The 26,847-nt window shown below is 38.2% G+C and overlaps 2 protein-coding genes across 11 annotated transcripts in view; one reads left to right on the top strand and one right to left on the bottom strand.

Moving 5' to 3' along the window:
* Cenpp (centromere protein P) overlaps window positions 1–26,847 on the top strand; it is a 188,926-nt gene that overhangs the window by 57,427 nt on the left and 104,652 nt on the right. The gene's annotated exons all lie outside the window — the stretch shown is intronic.
* Window positions 2,912–13,062, bottom strand: Omd (osteomodulin). 3 transcript variants are annotated; one of them, NM_012050.3, is made up of 4 exons: window positions 12,711–13,062; window positions 7,715–7,890; window positions 5,109–6,062; window positions 2,912–3,468 (listed from the first exon to the last, which is right to left on the bottom strand). In NM_012050.3, the coding sequence occupies exons 3-4, from the start codon at window positions 6,046–6,048 to the stop codon at window positions 3,137–3,139; spliced, it is 1,272 nt and encodes a 423-aa protein (NP_036180.1). In that variant the 5' UTR covers window positions 6,049–6,062; window positions 7,715–7,890; window positions 12,711–13,062; the 3' UTR covers window positions 2,912–3,136. The 3 variants fall into 3 exon arrangements, with proteins under 3 accessions (NP_036180.1, NP_001347637.1, XP_017171009.1); NM_001360708.1 differs by lacking the exon at window positions 7,715–7,890; XM_017315520.1 differs by lacking the exons at window positions 7,715–7,890; window positions 12,711–13,062 and having other exon boundaries at window positions 5,109–6,385.

Raw genomic sequence — 26,847 nt, 5'->3', positions numbered from 1 at the left:
ATATCCAATATATATAAAGAACTCAAGAAGGTGGACTCCAGAAAATCAAATAACCCCATTAAAAAATGGGGCTCAGAGCTAAACAAAGAATTCTCACCTGAGGAATACCGAATGGCTGAGAAGCACCTGAGAAAATGTTCAGCATCCTTAATCATCAGGGAAATGCAAATCAAAACAACCCTGAGATTCCATCTCACACCAGTCAGAATTGCTAAGATCAAAAATTCAGTTGACAGCAGATGCTGGGAGGATGTAGAGAAAGAGGAACACTCCTCCATTTTTGGTGGGATTGCAAGCTTGTACAACCACTCTGGAAATCAGTCTGGCGGTTCCTCAGAAAATTGGACATAATACTGCTGGAGGATCCCACACTACCTCTCCTGGGCATATATCCAGAAGATGTTTCAACTAGTAAGAAAGACACTTGCTCCACTATGTCCATAGCAGCCTTAATTATAATAGCCAGAAGCTGGAAAGTACCCAGATGCCCCTCAACAGAGGAATAGATACAAAAAAAATGTGCTACATATACACAGTGGAGTATTACTCAGCTATTAAAAAGAATGAATTTATGAAATTCCTAGGCAAATGGGTGGACCTGGAGGGCATCATCCTGAGTGAGGTAACCCAATCACAAAAGAACTCAAATGATTTGTACTCACTGATAAGTGGATATTAGCCCAGAAACTTAGAATACCCAAGATATAAGATACCATTTGCTAAACACATGAAACTCAAGAAGAATGAAGACTGAAGTGTGGACACTTTGCACCTTCTTAGAATTGAGAACAAAACACCGATGGAAGAAGTTACAGAGACACAGTTTGGAGCTGAGAGAAAAGGATGGACCATCTAGAGACTGCCATATCCGGGGATCCATCCCATAAGCAGCTTCCAAACGCTGACACCATTGTATACATACACTGGCAAGTTTTTGCTGAAAGGACCCTGATATAGCTGTCTCTTGTGAGACTATGCCAGGGCCTCGCAAACACAAAATGGATGCTCACAGTCAGCTATTGGATGGATCACAGGGCCCCCAATGGAGGAGCTAGAGAAAGTACCCAAGGAGCTAAAGGGATCTGCAACCCTATAAGTGGAACAACATTATGAACCAACCAGTACCCCGGAGCTCTTGACTCTAGCTGAATATGTATCAAAAGATGGCCTAGTGGGCCATCACTGGAAAGAGAGGCCCATTGGACATGCAAAGTTTATATGCCCCGGTAGAGGGGAATGCCAGGGCCAAAAAGTGGGAGTGAGTGGGGGGAGGGTATTGGGCACTTTTGGGATAGCATTGGAATTGTAAATGAGGAAAATACCTAATAAAAAATATTAAAAATTAAAAAAAAGAAAGATAGTTTGATCTTGCTCATTTTTTGACACAGTATCACATTTCTATTGTTAAAGAATAATTGCATTTATAATCCTATTTTGAAATATTTCATAAGAATCAACTGGACCTTAAGTCTTACATCACAGGGATGCCTAGCTCATGTTGCTAGTAGTTGACTCTTAAGCTTCACTTTTTTTTTCTTTTTTTTTTTTTTTTTTTTTTTGTCACAGTCATTCATTGTGATTCATTATCTCTCACTGTTACACCGTCCCTAAATAACTTGATGTGGATTTTCAAATGAATGGGTGGAGTTTTGTTTATATCCATTATGCATTGTCAACTTTGCACTTGTGGGCAGGTCAGTGTTTTCTTCTGCTAATGCTAACAACCTGCTCAAACTAGAAAAAGCAATAGAGGCTTCTCAGCACTCACAAGTTTGATTAGATACTTCCAAATTATAGTTTACACATGTGTTTATTGTGCCTTGACTGAACTTTTATCATGTGTTTTTTTTTTTATTCTCTTTATTGGCATACCCAGAATTATATTTGTTCCTTTTTAATGGGAGTTCTGTGAAGCATTGATGCCTGCTAAATAAAAGAATTCATCACAACAGTTAGAATATTTACCTTAAAGCTTACTTAAAATACTTTAAAAGTGAACTGAAGAACGTGAATGTTACATTCTCACAGTCACTAGCAAAGAGTGGCCTGAGGCCTGACAGGCGTGACCTGTCTAAGGCTCTACTCCTAGCTGTATCTCATGTCTCAGATAATTTGTTTCATCTGGTCCTCTGAGAGAAAAGCACTTATGTTCCTGAAATTTTTGCCTTAGATCTTAGGATGGTAACTCAGAAAGTCAAAGCATTCCCTTCTGAGTGCTGAACCAGTGCCGCATATCTTATTAGAAATACAAATGTAGCATGCACTTTTAGTCTCATCACTCAGGAAGCAGAGGTACAGGGAGGTATTTAGGTCAGCCAGGTCTACAGAGCAAGTTCCAGAAAAGCTAGGACTACACAGAGAAACCCTGTCTCAGAGAGAAGGGGAGGAGAGAGAGTAGGAGAGGGGACAGAGGAGAGAGGAGGCGGGGTGGGGAAAAGAGAGGAGAGGAAAGGAGAGAGGAGAGGAGAGGAGAGGAGAGGAGAGGAGAGGAGAGGAGAGGAGAGGAGAGGAGAGGGAGAATAAAAATACAATGTGAAAGCCACTAAAAATCATCTTTCTTGAGTGAAAGACTACTGTTAAGTCAACATTCCCCCATTGTCTCATGTCCCCTTCAGGTGGAGAGGACAGCTGTGTCTTCACCAGCAGTGTTACTTAACTTGATCATCCCTAGGAAAAGTATTGGAAGTGATGACATACTCAAGAGGATTTTATGTAATTTATCATCGTCATTGTCAGGAACATGCACACTAGCACACGTGGCAGAGGAAAAGTTGACAACCTGCGGGAATTGAGTCTCTCTACTCAAAGTCGTCAGGCTCGGTAGTAAATGCTTTATCTGCTGAACCATCTTGCTGGCCCTTACAAGTTTTTGCATGATAATATTTCTAAGTTTAAAGAATATACAAAGCCATTTGAGCTTAGTTTTTTTTATTCCCACTTACCATTCTATTTTATATTTCTTAAGATTTGCATCATTTTTAGTAAGCTCTAAGCTTATGAAGTAAAGCCATTTTCACCAACATCTTAAATGCAGTTCTGATCTTTATACTAACACATACTTGTAGATATATTATTATGAGCAGTTACATGTTTACATTTGTAATTAGTAAGGCTTTATGGAGGCATAAATGTGTACCTATATAGTATCTTGCCACTCTTGCATCTCATAGTAATGAGAATTATAGTGCTCATCTGATACTTCTTGACCCTCAAGAGTGTTGTCCTGACTGTCATGGTCGTCTTCCTCTTCCTCCTCTTGGTAGCTCCTGAAAACTTGGGTCTTCAGTTGAATTGTTTCACCGTTAGTACTCCTCTGCTCACCATAATAAATACTGTGTATACGAGGGAAGCAGAAGAAGATGTATGAACTTATTGGTTCTTTCAGCTTATTTTGGTCCACACGAAGGTATGTTAAATGGTGATGGTGTACTGGATCAGGAGAAGGACATATCATTGTCACATTGATGCCTGAAAAATACAAGTCAAAAGTTTATTCTGCATATTGTGGTTATAATTTCAGGTTGGGTTTTGTTATTAAAATGAAGTGAAACTTGTATTTCATATCACCAAAATTAAAAAAAAAATGAGCACATTGGCTTTACTGATTGTATAAGTAATATATAAGTACTACTGGAGGATCCCGCAATACCTCTCCTGGGCATATATCCAGAAGATGTCCCAACCGGTAAGAAGAACACATGCTCCACTATGTTCATAGCAGCCTTGTTTATAATAGCCAGAAGCTGGAAAGAACCCAGATGCCCCTCAACAGAGGAATGGATACAGAAAATGTGGTACATTTACACAATGGAATACTACTCAGCTATTAAAAAAAATGAATTTATGAAATTCCTAGGCAAATGGATGGACCTGGAGGGTATCATCCTGAGTGAAGTAACCCAATCACAAAGGAACTCGCACAATATGTACTCACTGATAAGTGGATAATAGCCCAGAAACTTAGGATACCCAAGATATAAGATACAACTTGCCAAACGTATGAAATTCAAGAAGAACGAAGACCAAAGTGTGGACACTTTACCCTTTCGTAGAAATGGGAACAAAACACCCATAGAAGGAGTTACAGAGACAAAATTTGGAGCTGTGACGAAAGGATGGACCATCTAGTGACTGCCATATGCAGGGATCCATCCCATAATCAGCTTCCAAATGCTGACACCATTGCATACACTAGCAAGATTTCACTGAAAGGACCCAGTTATAACTGTCTCTTGTGAGACTATGCGGGGGCCTAGCAAACACAGAAGTGGATGATCACAGTCAGCTATTGGATGGGTCACACGGCCCCTAATGGAGGAGCTAGAGAAATTACCCAAGGAGCTATAGGGAACTGCAACCCTATAGGTGGAACAACAATATGAACTAACCAGTACCCGGGAGCTCTTGTCTTTAGCTGCATATGTATCAAAAGATGGCCTAGTCGGCCATCACTGCAAAGAGAGGCCCATTGGACTTGCAAACTTTATATGCCCCAGTACAGGGGAACGCCAAGGCCAAAAAGGGGGAGTGGGTGGGTAGGGGATTGGGGTGGGTATGGGGGACTTTTGGGATAGCATTGAAAATGTAAATGAGGAAAATACCTAATAAAAAATAAAATAACAAAAAAAATAAGTGCTTCCTAGTAAAAGCAATCTTATTTTAAAAGGAAAAAATACATTACTACTAACCAGATCATATGTCTTCAGATGCTCTCTAGTCCTTCTTGCTAATAATAGACAAGGTGGTCAAGTTGAATAGAAAAGACTATAAAAGTAATGGTACTCCCTCGGCCACTATCTGCCATCTCCTTAGCCAACCTCAAAGCAACCCTTTTCATCACTATGTAAAGCATAGATTATTAACAATTCATTCTTTATAAAGAGTCAAAATACCATTCTTTCATCAGACATGTTGGTGCATTAGGGAGGCAGAGGCAGATGGATATATCTATTAGTTTGAGGACAAGCCTGGTCTGCATAGTAAGTTCCAGGGCATCGAGAGCGACATTCGAGAGCGACATAGAGACATCCTGGCTCAACCCCACCCTCACCCACCTCCCTAAATACCACTCTTGTTCTTTTTTTTTTAAATGCAAAAAATTTGCATACTTTCTATTTCATTATTTTGTAGGTATAGATGTTCCAAATTCCTTGGAATGTAGAATGCTTGCTTCAATTTATTGTGTCCAACGTTGAGTTCTATAAGATTGGAAAGATTAAAGATGTCATATGGAATGTCTTCCAGTTTGTTGTGTGATATTCTTAGAGCATGAAGTTTTGGAAGTTTGTCAAAATAATTGTCTGGTATAGATGAAATTGAATTATTTTCTAAAGATAGATACATAAGTGATGAAGGCAATCCAAGGGGCATTGATTCTAATCTGTTATTACATAGGTTGAGCTGCATTAATTTTTCCATTTTGGAAAGGGTCTTTTCTTTTAACATCGAATCAGAAAGATGATTATAGCAGAGGTCAAGCATAGTCACATTCACCAGCCCGTCCATGGCATTTGTTGGAAGTATGGAGATTTCATTATAACCAAGAAGGAGTCTTTCCAAAGATTTTGGAAGTGGAAATGGAAATTCTTCTAGGTTATTGTGCTCTAGATGAAGTTGTTGTAGATTTGAAAGTTTAGCGAATACACCATAATCAATCTTTTGAGATTTAATTTTGTTGTGGCTAAGGTTAATTTCTTTAAGATGAGTTGCATTGATGAATGAATTTGCAGTCACAGCCTCAATGTCATTGAACTGAAGGTTGAGTTGCTGAATGTGCATTGGAATAATTGGGATAGTCTTGAGTTTACGATTGTCACAGTACATTGATGTTGGAAAGTTAGTTGGACAGAAGCATTCCTTAGCACAACCTAAAATATTATTATAAAAGGGAACTCCATATTCAATATTTTGATGAAATTGGAATTCTGGATCATAATCCTCATTTGGCTCTTGGTCATAATCGTCATCCCATCGGTAAGCTTCATATTGGCAGTATACTCTAACTCCAAAACAGAAGAAAAGGACATATATTGGACTTAAAAAGCCCATTTTCTTTTCTTGTCCTATTGCAAAGAGAAAATTGATTAATACTCAGAATAATTCTCATATAAATTGACACATATAAAATGTATTAGGTTGATGCCTATATATAGCAGAATATTCAGGAAGCATGGGCAAAGCTCCAATGAAAACTGAATGTTTAAGTACCTGTGAAATTTAGAATAATATGTCACATTAAACAGAAATCAGGCCGGGCGTGGTGGCGCACGCCTTTAATCCCAGCACTTGGGGAGGCAGAGACAGGCGAATTTCTGAGTTCGAGGCCAGCCTGGTCTACAGACTGAGTTCCAGGACAGCCAGGGCTACATAGAGAAACCCTGTCTTAAAAAAAAAAAAAAAAAATCTGAAGAGTGCTTTCTGGACTTTTTACTAAGTAATCACTGTCTTTTATTTGTTTACTTTTATTTTTTATAGACCAGATTCCCTCAGTATCTCTTACTGGCTAGAATTTACTATGAAAACCAACCTGTCCTTAAATTACAGGAATTTCTGCCTCTGCCTCCCAAGTGCTAAAATTACATATGTGAAACACAATGCTATACAGCCATGATTTTCTGGAACAGTCAGAGGGTAGAAAGGGGGTTGGGGGGATAACAACTGGACTGTAAAAACAGATTAAAGATAAAAAAAAATCCCAGTTGTCTTGTTTTCTAGACATGCTTATGTTTCTAGTGTGACATCATTCAACCACACTCTAGTATTTCCTCCACTGTAAATGCTGGGCATTCTTGCCAGCCTTTTCTCGATTAGTGGTGTTTGTTACCTATGTGAACACTTAAAGAACTTTGCCTATTAAACTTTTAGTAAACCAAAATCTGTCCCTTACTACTTCTGTTACTGAAACACTATCCTTGTTCATTAAAAGAACATTCTTTTTTGTTTGGTAACTTATTTAGAAAACACTGTCATTTTTTTCTTCCTATTTCCTGTCTAAGGCTATGTATATCTTCACATTTTCCTCTTGGAAATATTTCTGGAAAGTTTCAATTTCTCTTGGATTAATATTTTCATGTTCTCTCCCTGACTCCTTCTGTTCACTTTTTTCTGCGCTCTCTCCCTCCCTTCTCTTCTCCCTCCCCTTTTTCTTACCCCCCCCCATTCCTCCTCTTTTTCTTCCTTCCATTTCTCCTTCTCATAGATCCCTGGTTGGCCTCAAGCTTGCTATTTATTTAGGTGAGGTTGGCCTTAAACTCAAGCTCATCCTCTTCCCAGGTACTGAGACTACAGGGAGCATCACCATGCCTGGCTTTGGATTATAGATGTTAAAGTGCCACTATCCTTGTCTCCTAGGAGTTTGAAATCTAATGAAGGATGAGAGACATACAGTGCAGTGTAACTGAAGGATGTTGTATTGAGTCGGATTATAAGGACTCCGGAGGCTTTGTAGATAATTAACAGCAATTTCTGATGAAACTTGAAGAAGGGTAGAGTATGTTGTAAAAACATAGTGTGAAGACTTAAATTTCATTTCTTCCATTTAACAATTCTGCCTCTTGCTTTATTAAGAAAATACAAATTGTAGTTGCTAGACATATGCTCATGCCAATAGTCCCACTTGCTTAGGGGTCAGATCATTTGAGCTTATGAGTTGGAGACCAGTAGTACTACTTTCAATTAAAAAAAAAAAAAAACAAAAAAAAAAAAAAAAACAAACCTCGGGCTGGTGAGATGGCTCAGTGTGTAAGAGCACCCGACTGCTCTTCCGAAGGTCAGGAGTTCAAATCCCAGCAACCACATGGTGGCTCACAACCATCCGTAACGAGATCTGACTCCCTCTTCTGGAGTGTCTGAAGACAGCTACAGTGTATTACATATAATAAATAAATAAACCTTTATAAAAAAAAAACAAAAAAAAAAACCTCCTCAGAAGAATAATGTGAAATTTGTTAGTAATATGAAATTATAGTTAAATTATACCTTGCCTCGTGTGTGTGCTAGCACATGTACATGTGAAATCTAGAAGACAACCTCATTCATTCATTAGGCACCTTTTAATTTTTCTAAATAAGATCTCTCACTGTGTAGACTGGCCAGCTAGCCAGTGAACCCACGGGACTGCCCATCTCTGCCTCCCAAGCACTAGGATTACAAATGTGGTCTCCACACTTGGTTTTGTTTCGTTTTTAGTATGGAACCCACTCAGAGCTCAGGTCCTCTTGCTGTCTGGGCTGTGTCCCCAGCTCCATATTTGCCTTCTTTATCTTACATACTTATCTTGTGTCTTGTCTTAGTCTTTCTGTTTATCTCACCTAGAAGATAAACTCTCCCTTTGTTGTTGTTTGTTTGTTTGTTTTGTTTTGTTTTTGAGACAGGGTCTCACTGTGCTACTAGGATGGTCTCCACCTCCTAAAATTCAGGCAGTCTTTACTGCTTCAGCCTTCTGAGTTAGGATGGCATGAGATATTCATGTAAAAGTTCTTAGCAAATTGAAAGCTGCTGTCCAGTTGACACCAGCTGATATGAGGCCCCCAACACACATACAGTAGAGGTCTTCCAGGTTTATGTTCATTCAGAGATGATGCACTTAACCCTCAAGAGACTGAAGGCCCCAGAGAGTTTAGAGGTCAGGTGGGGTGGGGGCTGTGGGCATCCACATGGAGACAGGGTGGGGTTGGGAGGAGGTGTGGGATGTGGAACAATAGGAGGGTGAATGAAGGGGGGAAATAAAACATGGAGTGTAAAAAATAAATTTAGAAAATAAAAAATAAAAAAAGAAATTTTTAAGCGCCCCCCCCCCCGACCTTTTTTTCTCTACTCTTCTCATTAGGGTTTTTATGAGAAAACAAATTTCCTAGCGTCCCTTTGTGTTAATGAAATAATTTACATTTTATTCTTCTAGAATGCTACTCCTCTTTTTCACCATTGGTATAACTGAGAAAATAGTTCATCATTTCTCTGACAGATCTCCATTTGTTCTTTTTTCCCATGTTATTGTCTCAGTTCTTTCTATACACTCATGTCCCGGGCCTGCTAATTACTAATGGTCATATTCTGAATTTTGAACAACCCACACTCTGACCGTATCTTCAGTAGTGCCTCCACCCACTAGTAGTTCCTGAGTTCCAGGGATCTAGCGTGATGGTGATGCTACCGGTTCTTCACTGCCTCCATCCACACTTCCACACAGTCATAAGCTCCCTCTGCCTGAGATGCTGTAGTTCTTTATTCTCCTTTCTTCTTTTCACATTCCCTGGGTTTTCTGAGTTTTTTACATCTGGCAAATGACTTTCCTCCCTACTCTCATTCTGACTCACACAGCTAAATATGAAGAAGGAAAAACAGAACCGGGCTGACTGCGCTCATTCTTAGTTCTTGGCTACGACCTTAAGTATGGCATGGCTGCTCTTTCCTCTGACAAGACTACTAGGTTGATGTCTTGGTTTGTTTTGTGTTTTTGTTTTGTCTCAGGCTGTAAAACATCATTTCCCGTCACTCTTTTTGGATGATTGCCTTGCTTTTTAAAAAGTGTTAAATAATTGTTTGTACTAGTTAGTATATTGTATTTACTCTTATCTCTAAGAAAGTACCAAATTGAAATACTTAGTGATATTGTTGTGGTGCTAGTGCTGGTGGGGTTTTGTTGTATGTATGTATGTATGTATGTGAGTACATTGTAGCTGTACAGATGGTTGTGAACCTTCATGTGGTTGTTGGGAATTTTTTTTAGGACCTCAACTCCGCTCATTCTGGTCAACTCCACTCGCTCAATCCCTGCTTGCTCCGGCCCAAAGATTTATTATTATACTTATTGTTGCTGATTTCAGACACACCAGAAGAGGGAGTCAGATCTCATTACAGGCAGTTGTGAGCCACCATGTGGTTGCTGGGATTTGAACTCAGGACCTTCAGCAGAGCAGTCAGTGCTCTTACCCACTGAGCCATTTCGCCAGCCTTCTTGTTGTTTTTGAAAACAGTTTCTCTGTGTAGCCCTGGCTGTCCTGGACTCACTCTGTAGACCAGGATGACCTCAAATTCAGAGATTTGCCTACCCCTGCCTCTCCAGTGCTGGGATTAAAGGTGTGCACCACCACCTGGCTATGATTATTATTTTTTAAGTATAGCAAATCTAAATAATTGCATCAATTGTTCTTTCTTTACTGTATAATTCAGGAAGGACATAGAATGGGAACTGTGTTTTGAAGAACTCTAGAATTGCATATGAATGATGTAATTATTTCCAAGTAGAGAGATAAGTAACACCATGACCTAGGAAGTGGGAAATGTCTAGAAATAATAACTGTTCAACAAGCCAGGTCCTAGGAGTCTAAATTCCTAAGGAATTGCACTCTGCTAATGAATTCCTAATTTAATAAAGAAGTATGTTTGTGCTATGATCTTCATCCTGCAATGTTCTTAGTAGAGTCTGCTTTGGGTTAATCATTTTCTTGCTGTTGTTACTCAGCTAGATACTGTACTTGTATGCTTGGTACAGCATTTTATAAATATTAGTGGTTTAATTGGATTATTTAAGGTTACATTTTTTAAAATTATCCTTACCTGTAAGACAATGTGCAATTAGGGAACAAAGAAATAAAGAGAAAATGAAAACAGGGTCCGTTCTCTGTGAAAAGCAAACAGTTTAGAAGAGACCAACACTGGAAAATGAACCATAACTAAATGGGGATAGTTAGTGAGTGCTTGAGGGCCAGGTCTTGACCCTCCTGGGATAAACATTGATTGAACCAGACTTTGGCACGTTAGGAGAAATGGGTTTGGAAAATCTTACACATTTTACTCTTTTGTTGGTGGCATTTTACTTGAAATTTTTTTAGGATTTTATTGTACTTGCTATAGTAACTTTTAAAAGCATTTTTGCTACTTAATTTCAGTCCCAATACAGCCACTAGCAGTAGATTCTTAGGGGCTGCTTTCCCAAAATACGCACTGAGAGCCAAGAAGTAGAGCTGGTCTGTGGCACCACGCCAGGCCACAAAGGACTCTAGAGTTCTGCCGCACTTGCTCATGAGCATCCACTCTGTCTTTTCGTTGTGTGAAGATTTTATCCTTGTATGGAGACCATTAGCAGTCCTCAAAAGCAACCTTACATTTTAGAATTAGAATCTCAGGAGTTTGAGACATTGGAAGAAAAGGAAATCCCGATAATACTTCATGGCAGCTTAACTTAGCATCAAAAACAAAGGCCTTTGACGATAGAAGGATTCATGTTGTCTCCTTTTGGTCTTCGTAAACACTTCAGGAAGATTTCCCTGGAGAGCCATTTTTCCACTGAAATCCTGCCCTTTACTAGTCTTCCTCTCTTCCACTGTGGTACCTTCTTTCTCTTTAGTGATTTTAATTCATTTTACCCAGTGAGTCTCTTCTTAGTCATTGCTGAGCATATTTGGTTACTTTTGCTTCCATATTCTACAATTTCTGCCCTGTTCTTTGTAATATAACTCAGAGACCATCAGAGTAACTCACTGTGAGTCATCTCATTTCCCAGTCTCTAGGTTTTAACAAAGCCTCAGTGCAGTGCACTTGCTCTAAGCAGTCAAAGATCTATGGAATGAGTGACTTAAGTCACAGGTTATGGCTTGTTAGCAGTGCCTTTCTCTGTTAATGTTTATTTCTCTAGGCATTCACCATGCTGGTTTCTTTAGATGGTTAAAAGTTAGAGAACTTAGCTGTTATCTTTTGTACTTATTTCTATATAACAATATGTGATATTTCTTACTTATATTGTCTATTAGAAATATGAGAGATGAAGAAAAAATAAAGCAAAGCAACAATGTAAAATTTAAGAAATTATCCATTAATATGAATTTTGCAAATAACACAATAAGAGTTTCTTTATCATAACATTTCTCTTACTTGAAGAAAAACACTCATGTTTTTAAATGAATGTAGGTCCTAATCCAAATTAATAAAAGTGTTATAATTTACTTAGTTCTGGAAACTTAAAGGTAAAAGCATTGTAGCATGTCACTGTTTTAAAGCTCTTAACCGTTTTACTGATAGGCCATAGAAGCCAGGATATAAAGATCATCTGTACCTGTTAATTCTTGTCTAAGACAACTTTAAATTTAGTCTTTTGCTCTTTAAAAAAAGTGTGTCTCAGTTAAAATAATACATACATGCATACATACATACGTACATACATACATACATACATACATACATACATACATACACAATACATTTAAATCGTAATTAACTTAAACTTAAGAATCCTTTAATAACCAGACAAAATGTTCCTGTCTTGGGAATGATACAAATGAAAACAAACATTCTAAATCAGAAATTTGCCCAGTAGAAAAAATTACAACAAAGCATTTTTTTTTAGCAAAATTGTTTAGCAAATTTTTTGTCATTTAAAATTAAGAGCAGAAAAACAAACCCAAGAAACTAAAGAGAAATTGATTCCTTTAACCGAAGATTCTTTCCCTTTGTCCAGTTTTATTTTAAAAATAATCTAAACAAATATTGCTTATTGAGTCATTTTAAATCAGAAATTTAAACTCACCTTGCTGGTCTTTTTGCTTAAACATTTTGCTTAATCGAAATTTTAATTTAATTTTTAGTCAGATTTTGCTTCCCCGATTGCGCTTTTATGATAAGTGCAGTCTAATTTAATATTTAGCAACCCTAAGACACTTTTGTAACAGTAAGAATACATACTTTAAGAGTTGAAAATTACTTTATCATCATACCTGTTGAGATTGCTCTAGTTTCAGGGACTGATGAATTGGCAATCCTTTAACTGAATCAGAAATGCCTAAATTCTTTAGCGAAGTTTCTTAAAAATCCACAGTAACTCAGTGTGCAGACAGGGCTGTCCTTTGAATTACTGGAGCAATTTAAGTAAATACAATCTGCTTGGAAAACACTTGGGTTGAATTAAAATTTTGTACTTCTTTTCATTATACAGAATTTTGTGGATTCAAAGTAAGATGTTTGTGCTCTTGGTCAGATTTATGTGGCTAACTTCTTTCTTTTCTCCTTAATTTTGGTTTGAGGTGTGGCAAGAATTTTCTCTTAATATGAAAGGCAAACAAGACTAAATGAAACAACATGTACTGATTACTGTTTTTATTTTCATTTTTATGCCAAAGAATTCTTCAGATTAAAGTCCACTGTGACCTGGAGCCCAGTGTCTCAGCAATTTAAGGTGGAATTCAAAATTGTATCCGGTTCCTGGGTTGACAGAGGCTTGCATTCACATCAGTGCTTTCCTTTGACTCTTGACTAAGAATCAGAAGTGGAAACATACAGCATTTCACATCTAGTTTACTTTGAGAATGCAGTAGAGTGCATTGGTTTCACAGATTAAAGGCACAGCTTTCCCACTTATAAAGACTACTAATAACTTTTAAAGAGAAATGAATTCCCTCAGCTATGTATGCTAGTGCCTTGCCTTTCGGCTCAGTACACAAAATAATTTTATAGTCCACTTTGTCTTTAAGTGGGATCGAATAAAAGCCTCTGCTGCTCAGTCACTTCTTCTACCTTTTATTGTATGGATTTAGAAACTTTCTTCATTTGCTGAAGGAGCCCTCCTTAAGAGTTGCAGCTAGCAAGCCTGCTTACTGCAAGGCTACATTTTTGTGCTAATGTTTTCATAGTTAAACAGAGTTAGCTGTGTCTCTTGGCATCAGCTGTTGAGTTTTTTGGAAAGACATTCTTTCAAGCTTGAGAAGTTTTGGTTCTTCAAAACAGTGTTTTCTATTAGACTTTATAAGTAACCTAGAGGATTTATTTTAATGTTTCAGATTTAAGAAAAGTATATAGTATTTCAACGGTGCTTTGGCAACATTGTAAACATCTAGTCTATTACTCGAGACATTGGTATGTGAAATGTGGCAGACCGCACTTGGGCCAAGATTCCATTTAGTTACCGATCTTTTCCATATGTTTCCTATTACTGTCTTTGTTCTTAAACCTCAGGCTTTCACACTCGGGAGAAGAACAAATCTGTATGTTTTTCTCAAGCATTGTTTTAGTCCCCTTATAGTTCTTTTAAAAGATTAAGTTAAAATCAGCCACTTAATTTTTAAATATAATTCTTTATTAATTGTATGTTGTGGTCTTAAAATAGTGATTCTGTTGTTCTTGTTTCTAGATTAGGTAGGAAAATATATCACTAATACTAGAGCACATTTTTTGAAAGTCTAGAACCAGAAGTGGTGATGCACACCTTTAATCCCAGCACTTGGATAGTAGAGGCAAGCAGATCTTTGAGTTCCAGAACAGCCTGGTCATCAGGATGACCAGACCTACACAAAGAACCCCTGTTCCCCAAACAAAAGTGTTTCTAGAAAATTTAAAGGAGGCTAGCAGTGTATATGATGTTGCATTTGGCAGTGACTGAAAATGAAAGAGGATAGGCGAGTTTCTGATTACTGATTTCTTAGGCAACTTCATTGTACCAAATGGAGAGAAGTCAGATGAATTGGTTTTAAAAAGTTTAAATTATATGGTAGAGTTATGATTTTATTGAAACAGACACGGCATCTCAAAGCTTAACAACATACTAGTGCTGGCTAGGGAAAGCCTCCTGGTTCAGCCTAATTAATATAATAGGTAATTTTTCTCATTTATTTGTTCATTGTTCAGCTCTTTAAAAAAAATTAAGTACCTATTTGTGTAAAATAGTTTAAAATTGAGGACTCAGTAGTGAGAATCTTATTGTCATAGAGGAGATAAGTAAAAAATAAAAGTTTATTGAGTGGTCAGAGTATAGCAGAGAAGAAATCAAGGTAAAGGATAAAGATAAGTAAGGTAGAGAAGTGCAGATGGGCAGCTCTGCTCCTGCTGTCTGTGAGCCGGGGTGGAGCAATGAAGTTACCCTATGGTGGGTGGTGGGAGCCAAGCACTGCACTGATGAAATGGGATGTTAAAGGTAAGCAAGGGAAAACCAGTGCGAGTGGTTGATGGATTAGAGTGTGACACAGTAGTAAGAACTCAGGTTTAGATGAATGCACACACGAATGACTATACATGATGGGTTTTTATAGACATGTGTACATACACAGGTTAGAATACATGTGTACATAGCCTTGCTTTGAAGCTTCCAGGACATGTAATTAATTATATCCTTGTAGAACTGAGCTGGCAACCAGATCTTGGGTTTAAACACCATTCTAAATGAAAAGGAACTAGGGCTGTGCATGGGGGAAATGACTGATCTAGAAGAACTGGGACAAGGAAAGTGTAAAATGGACCTGGGACACTGAAAAACACCAAAAGAAGCTCTTTGCAAAGAGAGGGATCTGTGAAGGTCTGTACCTTCATCAGCTCAGTTTTGCAATGAACCTAAAACTGCTTTTTAAAACAACCAAACGAACAAATAAACAAGGAAGAAAGGATGCAATACTGTTTTAGATAACAGAATTTTAGATGTTAATAAATATTGTGTGGGAGTAAGCCAAGTCAGTGTCAGAAGAGAGGGACTAACATGGCAACAGCCCTGCATACAGATGAAGAACAGGAGGTATCCTTGGAGGGTGGTGTTTTGAATAGGTATGGCCCCCATAGACTCAGATGTATGAATACTTGGCCCACAGGGAGTAGCACTATTAACTATTAGGAATTGTGCCCTTGTTAGAGGACGTGCGTCACTGTGGGGGTGAGCTTTGAGTCGCCCAGTGCTCATGCTCTGTCCAGTGTTTAAAGACGGTCTCCTCCTGGCTGTCGTCAGATCAAGGTGTAGAACTCTTGGCTCCTTCTCCAGCACCACGTTTGCCTGCACAATTGCCATGCTTCCCATCATGATGATAATGGACTGAACCTCTGAAATGTAAGCCAGCCCCAATGAAATGTTTGCCTTTGTAACAGTTGCCTTGGTCATGGTGTGTCTTCACCAAAATAAAAACCCTAAGATAGAGGGCTAGCCGGTACCAGCATCTTGGTAGACCTGTACTTGGACGGACCCTCCTTCCAGTGCTGTAAATGGAATCGTACTATTTATTTTGTTTGTTTTAAAAACAAAAATTTTGCCATGTTGTCTAGACTAGCTTCAAACCCTGTAGTATAAGCAATTCTCTGGCCATGGTCTCCCTGCTAGCTGGGATTACACGTACTTCACTGGCTTGGAACCATGCTTGCAGAGGAAATACAGTATCTAGTAAGTGAGCTCTTTCAGATGGGCCCTGTTGGATAGCTGTAGTACTAGCCCACACACTGAGTACCACATTTTCCTGGACAAACATGGCTCACCACTTACTTTGTATTCACTGAGAAACAAACTCTTTCATAAGCTTTCTTTTCCTTCAACATTTACTTTTTCTGTAAACAGTTTCCCCCATCCCAGTCTCATACTCTCTTACATAAAGCAGAAGAAACTTGGAATTCTTCAAATTAAAGCCTCCTGAAGCAGACAGTCTAGCTCCTTTAGAGTTAGTAGAGCTTCTTGTTAAAATTCTTGGGTCTAAAATCACTACACCCTAAACATGGGAAGACAAATTCCCCAAGCATGAATCTGAGAATTTGTAACAGGTACTGCGGTTATTAGGAAAACCCAACAACCTCTAACCTAAGTGCTCGTCCTTCCTTCACTCCCAGAATGGACATGTAGGGAAGTCCTTTGCATAGTAACTTTGAAGATCTTCTGGCCTTCCATGTTTTGTTACGCTATCCACTTATTCTCAGGATGGCATTGACTGGTCTCAGAGTCACACATTTTCTTCTCCAACCTTTTTTTCTCCCATATTACTTTATATAAAACCACTTTTTGTTGTTCTTTGAGAATTTCATACAATGTATTGAATCATTCACTCCCAACCTTTTACCTTAACATCCCCATGTCCACTCCACCTCTTTACACCCCTCTTGACAACTTTGTGTTCCCCCTCAATCCTCTCTCTTCTCCAATAAATAACCTACCCACTCCAATTTGTGCTCTCCATATTCGTTGGGTGTGACACCATCTAGTGCAGTGTAGTTAACATACTGAGATGATGCACATCCTTCGAACTGACTCTTTCCTAGATGTCATCAACTATGTATAGCTTCTCAGTCAGGGGTCCTCATTAGTCTCTTTCCACTGCATACTAGAATTTTGACTGGCAATTAGAATAACTATATATAGTTGTCTTTAACCTTGTACAGTAGATGGAAATACCATTTTTCCTCCAAGTAAATTAAAGAATTACTACATTTTGCTTTGGTATCAGTATCTTAAGTGGCTAGCAGAGTGTATCATTAGTGTATGGGTACTAGGGAACTTGCAGAACATGGCAGGCAGGGACTTCCTGAGTTGGGAAGCTGCCCTTTTGGTCAATAAAACAACCTAGAGAACAAGCTTAAGCAATCATGTGGTCTGGTGTTTAAACAACTTATACATTTTTATTATTTAAATTTCTTATACAAGAAATTCAATGACATCTTGCCTTGTTTGTGAGTCAGAAATTTAGATAGAAGATGAGTAGAACTCAGGGTCTAGACTACAGTGTGTTATGGATAGCCCTGAGGCTAATTATATTTGATGTTAATTCCATTCTCCTGAGACGGGTTTCGAACAAGGAATGAGTCAGCACTGAGGTGATTTCCTGTAAACCTTCTTCCCTCTTTAATTTATAAATAAAGGCTAGAGCTGGTGATTGGGCGGAGAAAAAGAAGGGAGGCAGAGCACGGAGTTGAGACAGGGAGAGAGGTTTAAGGAGGAGAGAGAGAAAACCAGAATGGTTAGAATAATTGCATTAAAGCTTTATCATTATCATTTGGCTCTGAAATTATTGTATTGGCATCTTGTAATATGTGTTACTATTGATACATAAATCTGATTGGCTAATTAAGCATTAAGAGTCTTGATTCTGCCGGGTAATTAGGTGTTGCAATGACTAACCAGTGGTGCATGGAGTGTTGTGTGAAAGTGAGAGGTACTTGGGGGTGGGGCATCTGAGAGATGGCCTGGTGGGAGCCATGTGCCTAGCAGGGCTGGCGAGTTGGCTGGCCTAGAGAGTGAGATGGCCTGGCATAGTAGAGAGATGTTGGCTGTGGCAGGAGCACGGGAGCTTAGCCTAGTCCCTCTGAGAGTTGGCGGATTTCATTTTTTAGTATTTCCCGAAACAATAGTGTCTTTTGCATGAATCAGAGATTGGGATCCAGTGTTTATATATAGTATTAAGTGTGAGTATGTTTACATAAAAATTCAACAAAAATATATCCAAACAATAAAGAGCCCTTTGAAGTGCTACTGACCAGAAAGAAACCTCCTGTGATAGTAGTGATTTCTTCTTAATCTACATATCAATTATGGTGCTTTTAGTTGTAAACATTTGTTAAGCTATAATATATTTAATGGGGGCAGAGTAGAGTGACTGAAAAAAATAAGAGGGCCCCCAAGATTTACATCTCTTACTGACTAAGGTTCAAGAATTTCAGTACAACGCACAAGATTGAAACTGCTATAAAGCTTGCCTTCATAAAAATTCCAATTCCTTTTCTAAGCAGTATATAGGACAAGATTCTTAAAACAGTTGGTAAGCCATATATGGGGCCAAAGACTTATGGGTCCTTTGAGTTTGACCCTATCAGTGTTCCTTTCTTTACAAACCTAAACAATGTGTAATGCCTTAAAGAAAAAAAAAAAAAGGACTGGGTGTTTTGTTACCCCTGGCTCGCCGTCAAAATTCCTATGTAGCCAAAATGATTTTGAACTCTTTATCTTTCTGCCTATACCTCCCAAGTGGCCCAGCTAGAAATTGATTAAGATAAAAATAAATAAACCAGCTCATTTTTCACTTAATTTTTTAAAATTTTGATTAACCTTTGATATGATAAATTATGCCTTTTTTGCATTTTAACTGCAAAGTCATATATGTAACTATTGAGATACCCATACACACATTCCATGCGTAAATAAAAAGTGGGTGCTGTATTTGTCCTTCTTAAACCCCAACTTTGCTTCATCCTGCTACCCTTTTCTGCAGTATAAATCAAGATCCTGGCCAAGCCTGAGTGGAGGCCTTAGGGTGGGCTCTTGCTTGACACAGCAGTATGGGGCAGTGTCCTCTGCTGCTAGTGACACTCACATCATCTTTACACCATTTCCTTTGAATAATAACCTTTATTAAAAGTTTTGCTTTGCTGGGCGTGGTGGCGCATGCCTTTAATCTCAGCACTTGGGAGGCAGAGGCAGGTGGATTTCTGAGTTCGAGGCCAGCCTGGTCTACAGAGTGAGTTCCAGGACAGCCAGAGCTACACAGAGAAACCCTGTCTCGAAAAAAAACAAAACAAAAAAACAAACAACAAAAAAAGTTTTGTTTTTCAGTGGTACAGATTGAGCTTCTTGTTTACAGTAAACATAAGACATAGAAAACACAGAAGACAGAGAGTAGATTGAAGGATGCTATTGGTATACAATTAGCAAAAATAGACTGTGAGAAATACATTGGAAAAATATTTTCTCTCACATAAGTACTGAAGAAGGGAAGAAAAGAGCAATGGGAAATGCATAGGTTTTAAAAGAAAATGCTGAGTATCCATATTGGCATCACCTGTAATCTCAGAGCTGAGGAGACTAAGGCCAATTTCAACAGTATAACATTAAAATTAAACAACAAAAACAGGGGCTGGAGAGATGATGATGTAGGCACTTGTTGCAGGAACACGAGGACTTGAGTTTGAGTCCCTAGCACAGACATAAAAAGGTCTACCTGTGGGCTTGCCTATTAATGTTACGTGGCTAGAGACAGGAGGATGGCTGAGGCTTGCTGATTACTAGTCTACCTCCAGGTTCAATGAGAAAAAAGAGCAGAGAGTGATAGAGCAAGGCATCCAAAATCTGCATGCATATCTCTGCATGCAATGCACGCTCATGCACGCACACACTCACCACAAACACACGACTTTGGAACTTTGAACAGTTACTGGGTTTGATTATATTAATTAATTAACTAATTAATTAATTTTGTTTTTTCCAAACAGAGTTTCTCTATGTAAAAACCCTGACTTTCCTGTAACTTGCTTTGTAGAGCAGGTGACTCGAACTCACAAAGATCTGCCTGCCTTTGCCTCCTGGCTACAATTAAAGGTATATACCACCACGGCGAGCCCAATATTAAGAAATTATTTTTTTAAGATTTATTTATTTTATGTATGTGAGTACAGTGTCTATCTCTTCAGACACACCAGAAGAAGGCATCAGGAAAGAGAGGCCCATTGGACTTGCAAACTTTATATGCCCCAGTACAGGGGAACGCCAGGGCCAAAAAGTGGGAGTGGGTGGGTAGGGGAGTGGCGGGGAGGGTATGGGGGACTTTTGGGATAGCATTGGAAATGTAAATGAGGAAAATACCTAATTAAAAAAAAAAAAGAAGGCATCAGATCCCATTACACATGGTTGTGAGCAACCATGTAGTTGCTGGGAGTTGAACTCATAACCTCTGAAAGAATGCGTTTAACCGCTGAACCATCTTTCCAACTTCAGGAATTAATTTTTTGATGTGATAGACATGTTTTTTGAGAATGGAGAATTGGCAAGGCTCTGTAGCACATGCCTTTAATCCTGGTGCTCAGGATACACACATATGTTTTTATTGAGGATATTGTGAAAGGTATTGTTTCCCAAGCAGTTCTCAATCTATTTTTCATTTATATAAAGAAAGGCTACTGAGTTTTCTGTATTCTGTTACTTTGCTGAAAGTTTTGTTAGCTGTAGAAATTTCTTCATAGAATTTTTAGTAATATATAAGATCATATCATCTGCATATAAATAGACTTTGACTTCTTCCTCTCATCTTTCCCTTGATCTTCAGTTCTCTCAATGCTGTAGCTAAGATTTCAAGTACTTTACTGAATAGGTATTGAGAGAGCGCACATCCTTGTCTCATTTTGGATTTTAGTGGAAATTCTTTGAGTTCTCTCCCAATTAAGTTGCTGTGGGTTGCTATAACTTGCTTCTTCTTCTTCTTTTTTTTTTCCTTTTTTCTTTTTCCTTTTTTGAGTTGTATCTCTTTTATTCCCTCTCTGTTTTAACGTGAAAGGATGGATTTTTTTCAAAGGCCTTTCTACATCTAATGAGGTAACCATGTGCTCTTGTCTTTTAGTCTGTTTATTTGGTAGATTACATTTATCAGTGTTCATATATTGAACAATCCCTACATTTCTGAATGAAGCCTATATGGTCATGGTGAATAATCTTTTTAATGTATTCTTAGATTTGGTTTGCAAATATTTTATTGAGAGTATTTGCATCAATGTTCATAAGGGAAATTGCTCTATATTTTTCTTTTTTGTTCTTATTGTCTTTTTGTTTTTGTTTTTTTAAATCAGGGTAATAGTAGTAGCTTCAAAAAAAGAATTAGAAAATCTTCTTTCAGTTTCTATTTTTCTCATTAATTTAAGAATTATTGGTATTAGCTCTCTGAGGGTCTGGTAGAATCCTTCAGTGAATCCATCTGGCCATGAAGATTTTTGGTTAGATGATTTTTTAATTTCTGTTTATATTTCACTAGAGGTTATGAGTCTGTTTAAATTGTTTCATCTTGATTTAACTTTGGTAGTCAAGAAGAATTTCATACATTTCTTTTAGACTTTCTAACTTGGCAGCACACAGATTTCTAGCATGTACACTCAGGAGTGTTTGGATTGCCGTGAGAAGGCTTTCCTTTCCTTTTCTTTTTTTTTTTTTTTTAATACTTTTTATTAGGTATTTTCCTCATTTACATTTCCAGTGCTATCCCAAAAGTCCCCCATACCCTCCCACCCACTCCCCTACCCACCCACTCCCACTTTTTGACCCTGGCATTCCCCTCTACTGGGGCATATAAAGTTTACAAATCCAATGGGCCTCTCTTTCCAGTGATACATAAAGGCTTTCCTTTTCATCGGCACAGTTTTACTAATTTGCATCTTCCCTCTGTTTCTTTTTTTTTTTTTAACTCTTTTTATTTATTTATTTATTACATGTAAGTACACTTTAGCTGTCTTCAGACACTCCAGAAGAGGGCGCCAGATCTCGTTACAGATGGTTGTGAGCCACCATGTGGTTGCTGGGATTTGAACTCTGGACCTTCGGAAGAGCAGTCGGGTGCTCGTACCCACTGAGCCATCTCACCAGCCCTTCCCTCTGTTTCTTTTGGTTAATTTGAATAAGAGTTCATCAGTCTTGTTGATTTTTTTTTTTTCCCCAAAGAACCAACTCTGCATTTCTGATTGGTGGTGGGTTTGATTATTGATTTTTATCCCTAAGCTTGGTAATTTGTTCTCATTTACATTTTTGGCTATTGTTTTGTTTTCTAGAGCTTTTAAGTGTTTCATTAAATAATTAATATATGAATTTGCCTCTTAGAAATGCTTTCAAGGGGCTGGAGAGATGGCTCAGTGGTTAAGAGCAGTGGCTGCTCTTCCAGAGGTCCTGAGTTCAATTCCCAGCAACTACATGGTGGCTTACAACCATCCGTAATGGGATCTGATGCCCTCTTTTGACATGTCTGAAGAGAGCAATGGTGTATTCATATACATAAAATAAATAAATAAAACTTAAAAAAAAACCATGCCTTCATTGCACCCGTAAGTTTGGGTATGTTGTATTTCCATTTTCAGTCAGTGGACATCATTATAGATAAGAACTTTGTTCATAAGATACTATTCATTACGTGATGAACATCTGTGAAAGTTTCATAAGAAAACTCTTTTTGTAATGAATGTATATTAGTGATGTTTTAAAAATACTATTCATATTTTAAAAAAATTAAAACAAAGCAGTTCCACATCTAGAGAGCACCTGGTCTCAAGTCTCAGCCCATGTGCCAGCTAGCAGCTGTCTGTAACTGTAAGTGCAGAGCATCTTTGCCCTCTTCGGGGCTACTCTTGTACCAGGCACACAAGTACTGCACATACATGCATGCAGGCAAAAAATGCACACGTATAAAATAGAAATTAAGTAAATAAATATGTAACATAAGAAATCAAATCAAAGCCATAGATTTAGGGCAGTATGTTCATAATGCTTAGCAGATCCATATGTGTATTTTATCACTCTTGTAAGCCACTTTCAAGGAAAGCATACTTTGTAAAGTATGTGAAAGAAGGATTTGAGAAAATAAGCTATCCACTTGACCAGCCAACATATGAAAAATATTTAATGTCTTTGGTCTTTAGAGAAATGCAAATTAAAACCACAAGAAAATTGTACTAGCTACCCAGTAGATGGGATACAATTAAAAGGACTAGCTACCAATTATAGATAAGGTTGTGGAAGGAAAGAATCTTTTAAACATTATTGGTAAGGATGTAAATTATTGCAATTGTAGAAAACTTTTGGCACTAAATATCGTATAAGCCAGCTTTCTGCTCTTGGGTAAATATGGAAATAAGTACATTTGCCCCCAAAAATTTTGCACAGCTGCTTCATAATAATGAAAAAACAAGCCTGGGATGTAGCTCTGTGGTACTTTCCTTGCTTACATTCATGTGTCTGAGTTTTATCCCCAACAGTACAAGCTCAAGTGATCCTTAACATTATAAAAGATAAGTACACTAAGATATATACCATGAAATACTATCCCGCAATAAAAAGAAATTGAGTATATTTTGCTGACAATGTTGTTATAATCCTAGCTACTCAGGAGACTAAGGCAGGAAGTTTGAGGGACTAAGTCCAAGTTCAAAGAACTATACTATGTTCTGGTGTGAATCTGGGCTTTATAAAACACCTCTGCAGGTATGAGCATGTTATGCCCAAGTCTCAGGGACCCCCAAAGACCACTGAGGAGCCAATTCCAATACAAACACATAAGGGTCTTTATTATGAACATAGCGGTAGGTCAGAAGTGAGAGCCTCACTTCTAGGGGTGCAGGGTATTTATTGTGGTTACAGCAAGCTTGGGAAATTTTCATCTGGGTCAGCAAGATAATATTTTTAAAGCTCCATTTCTGGCTTAATCTGCAAGAGTGAAAACACAGAGACCAAAAACCACCTGACAAACAGAATGGCTAGATTATCTATTCTCTGCAGGATGTCTTAGGTTTTCTATATGTTCCTTGACCTTGCTGTTGTAGCCTGACTGGCTTGCTAGGGGAAGGGGGATTGCCATAGGATGTTTGTTCAAGTGGACTTTGAGTACTCTCCGAAAACAGAGTAGGTTAATAGATATCTCAAGCCATGTCCATCCCCATCTCAAATTGCAGAGTTACAACTGCACTACAACTTGGACAACATGCTGCTCTTGTCAGCATTTCTTGGCAGACAAAACTTTTAACTCAGAGGAAGATACGAATCTGGATTGGATAATAAACATTATTATAAACTAAATTTGAAGCCAAGCTTACCTACAAAATGAGTTCAAAGCCAGCCCTGGGCAACTTAGTGAAATACTTTTCAAAACAAAACACTAAAATGGAAATGGGTATGTGTATATCAGGGGTAGAGAACTTACCTAAGATAGGCGAGGCCCTAGGTGTACCGTGTAGAGCAGTAAGGAAATAATGAACTGTTATACTTAATAATACGGATCCATCTCAAGTTAGCCTGATGCTGCCTCTGTACAAACTCAGGTTTGACCGTGAAACTCTACCTCACACCGTGCACTGTAACCCAACTTGGTATGTAAGCAGTGTGGGACATAAAGCAGCCCCTCCACCAGGAACACAGTCCAGCTTCTCCTCAAAAGGACACTGGGTTAAATGCTCCTGGATGCATGAAAGCATGCATCTGTTACCTCTATTCCAGCTAGCTCCCAGATAAGTAAGACAAAGACTATAGGATTTATTTAATTGCTTCATGGCACAGTACTTAAGCACTTTTAATATATTCAATTCCTCAAAGCTAATTTGGCTACCTCCCAGCCAAAATTCCTCAGATACCAGCATTTTAGTACTGGTCTGGCTCTCTGTGCTCCTGGAGTGTTCCCATGGTGGCACCTGGATCCTCTCCTCACATCTAATACACTTGCTCTCACTCTCGCTCTTCTCCCCCCACCCCCATCTAGGATCCAAAGTCCCGCCTTAGTCTCTCTTCTGCTCAGCCATTGGCTGACCAGCTTTTATTGACAGGGAACGAATGGTAGCAGTGTTACACAACATTCAGGCAGAAGATACATAGATCAGGCATTATTACAATGCCATGTTTGAGTTGCAGTCAGACAGGAGGGCAGATAAATCAGAATTTGAATAATTCAAGGATAATCCTTACATAGTACACTAACATTATGCTTACCTGGAGATTTATATACAAGTCTTCATAGCAGCACTTTTTATAATAGTCAAAAACTGGAAATGGCACAATTGCCCAGGAACCAGTAAATCAATAAATATTTTATGTGTTTTCAATTAAATATTGTTTGACAATAGAAACAATGGACTTCTGGTGGATAAGCCTCAAAAAAACCTGTTAAGTGGAAGAATCAGCCACCATATTATTCTGCTCATATTAATTGTAGAGATTCAGGCTATACACAGGGAAAAAGTAAATCTGCCAGAGAATAAGGACAGTAGTATATAAGTAGGTACATGGTTTGTGTTGGGAATGGTAAGAATGTTCCACCATTAAATTTGTAGTGGTAGTTGTGGGGGGCTGGAGAGATGGCTCAGCAGTTAAAAGCACTGACTGATCTTCTTTCCAGTGGTCCTGAGTTCAAATCCCAGCAACTATATGGTGGCTCACAACCATCTGTGATGGGATACATTGCCCTCTTCTGGTGTGTCTGAAGACAGCTACAGTGTACTCATATACATTAAATAAATCTTTAAAAAAAATTTTTTAAGTTATAGTGAACTCAAAATATTGTGAAGACCATTGAATTATGCATTTTAAGTGATTGGATTATACGTACATATTCTTTTCAGATTTAGTAAAATAGTAAGAATTAGTATACAAATTTTTAGTTATGAATGGTTGAATTGTTAAAACTATGAGAAGTACATGGAATTATATTGTTTCATTTACTTTGCTTCTGTTATAAATTCTCAGTAAAAAGGCAAAGCGAGCAACATCCCTACATTGAAACTGAACGTTTTCATTTCGGGGCTGTGCCTGCCTGTACAGGCAGAGAGTGCCCTGGATCACTGCCCCTTCACCTTCCTTAGTCTTGTGTAGTAATGCACTTGTTTTAGTCTGTGATGGATCTCAAGGGGGCAACAGTTTATATTTACCATTAAAATGTGTTTATGGCAGAAAACTTTAGTGCAGTTCTGGCAGCTTAAGACTGTATTAATAATTTGTTTTCATGTACTTAAACCAAAATTACTAACAATTGTGAAGCAGGAAACAAAACATTAACTGCACCAAGTTAACTGCAAGGATTCAGGAATCATTTCCACTACTTCATTTTTTTTTTCTTTTTATTCATTATATGTAAGTACACTGTAGCTGTCTTCAGACACTCCAGAAGAGGGAGTCAGATCTCGTTACGGATGGTTGTGAGCCACCATGTGGTTGCTGGGATTTGAACTCCTGACCTTCGGAAGAGCAGTCGGGTGCTCTTACCCACTGAGCCATCTCACCAGCCCCTATTTCATTTTTTCTTTCGTCTTTTCTCTTTAGAAAAAGATTGCTAGCTCTTTAAACTACAGCTTTCACTATGTACTTACCTGTTGATGTGACTCTGATCTTGGTGTTAACCATATTTTAATTACTAACTAGACTTGCATTTTTCCAACATCATAAAATATTTGACTTTTATATATGTTCTTATTAGTGCTGTATATTACTGCTTGAATTATATGATAGAAAAAATATTGAATTGAAATAGCTGGAACATTAAAATGTTTTAATTTTGGAAGGGCTTGAAATATAACTCAGTGGTTAAGAGTGCTAGGGCCTCTTCCAGAGGGCTGAAATTCAGTTCTTAGCACCCATTTTGAGCAGATAACAACTGCCTATAACTTTAGTTTCAGGGGATCTGA

The sequence above is a fragment of the Mus musculus genome, chromosome 13, assembly GCF_000001635.26.
Source record: "Mus musculus strain C57BL/6J chromosome 13, GRCm38.p6 C57BL/6J".
Lineage (NCBI taxonomy): Eukaryota > Metazoa > Chordata > Mammalia > Rodentia > Muridae > Mus > Mus musculus.
This window is presented reverse-complemented; position numbering and strand designations above follow the sequence as displayed.

What these genes read in the sequence shown, in the direction of transcription:
- Omd (NM_012050.3), bottom strand. Translation starts at nt 6,048, where the DNA reads ATGGGCTTTTTAAGTCCAATATATGTCCTTTTCTTCTGTTTTGGAGTT. An exon ending in ACAAAATAATGAAATAGAAA is followed by an intron (nt 3,469 to 5,108) that starts GTATGCAAATTT and finishes TGTATTTTTCAG; the next exon opens with GCATCAATGTGACAATGATA.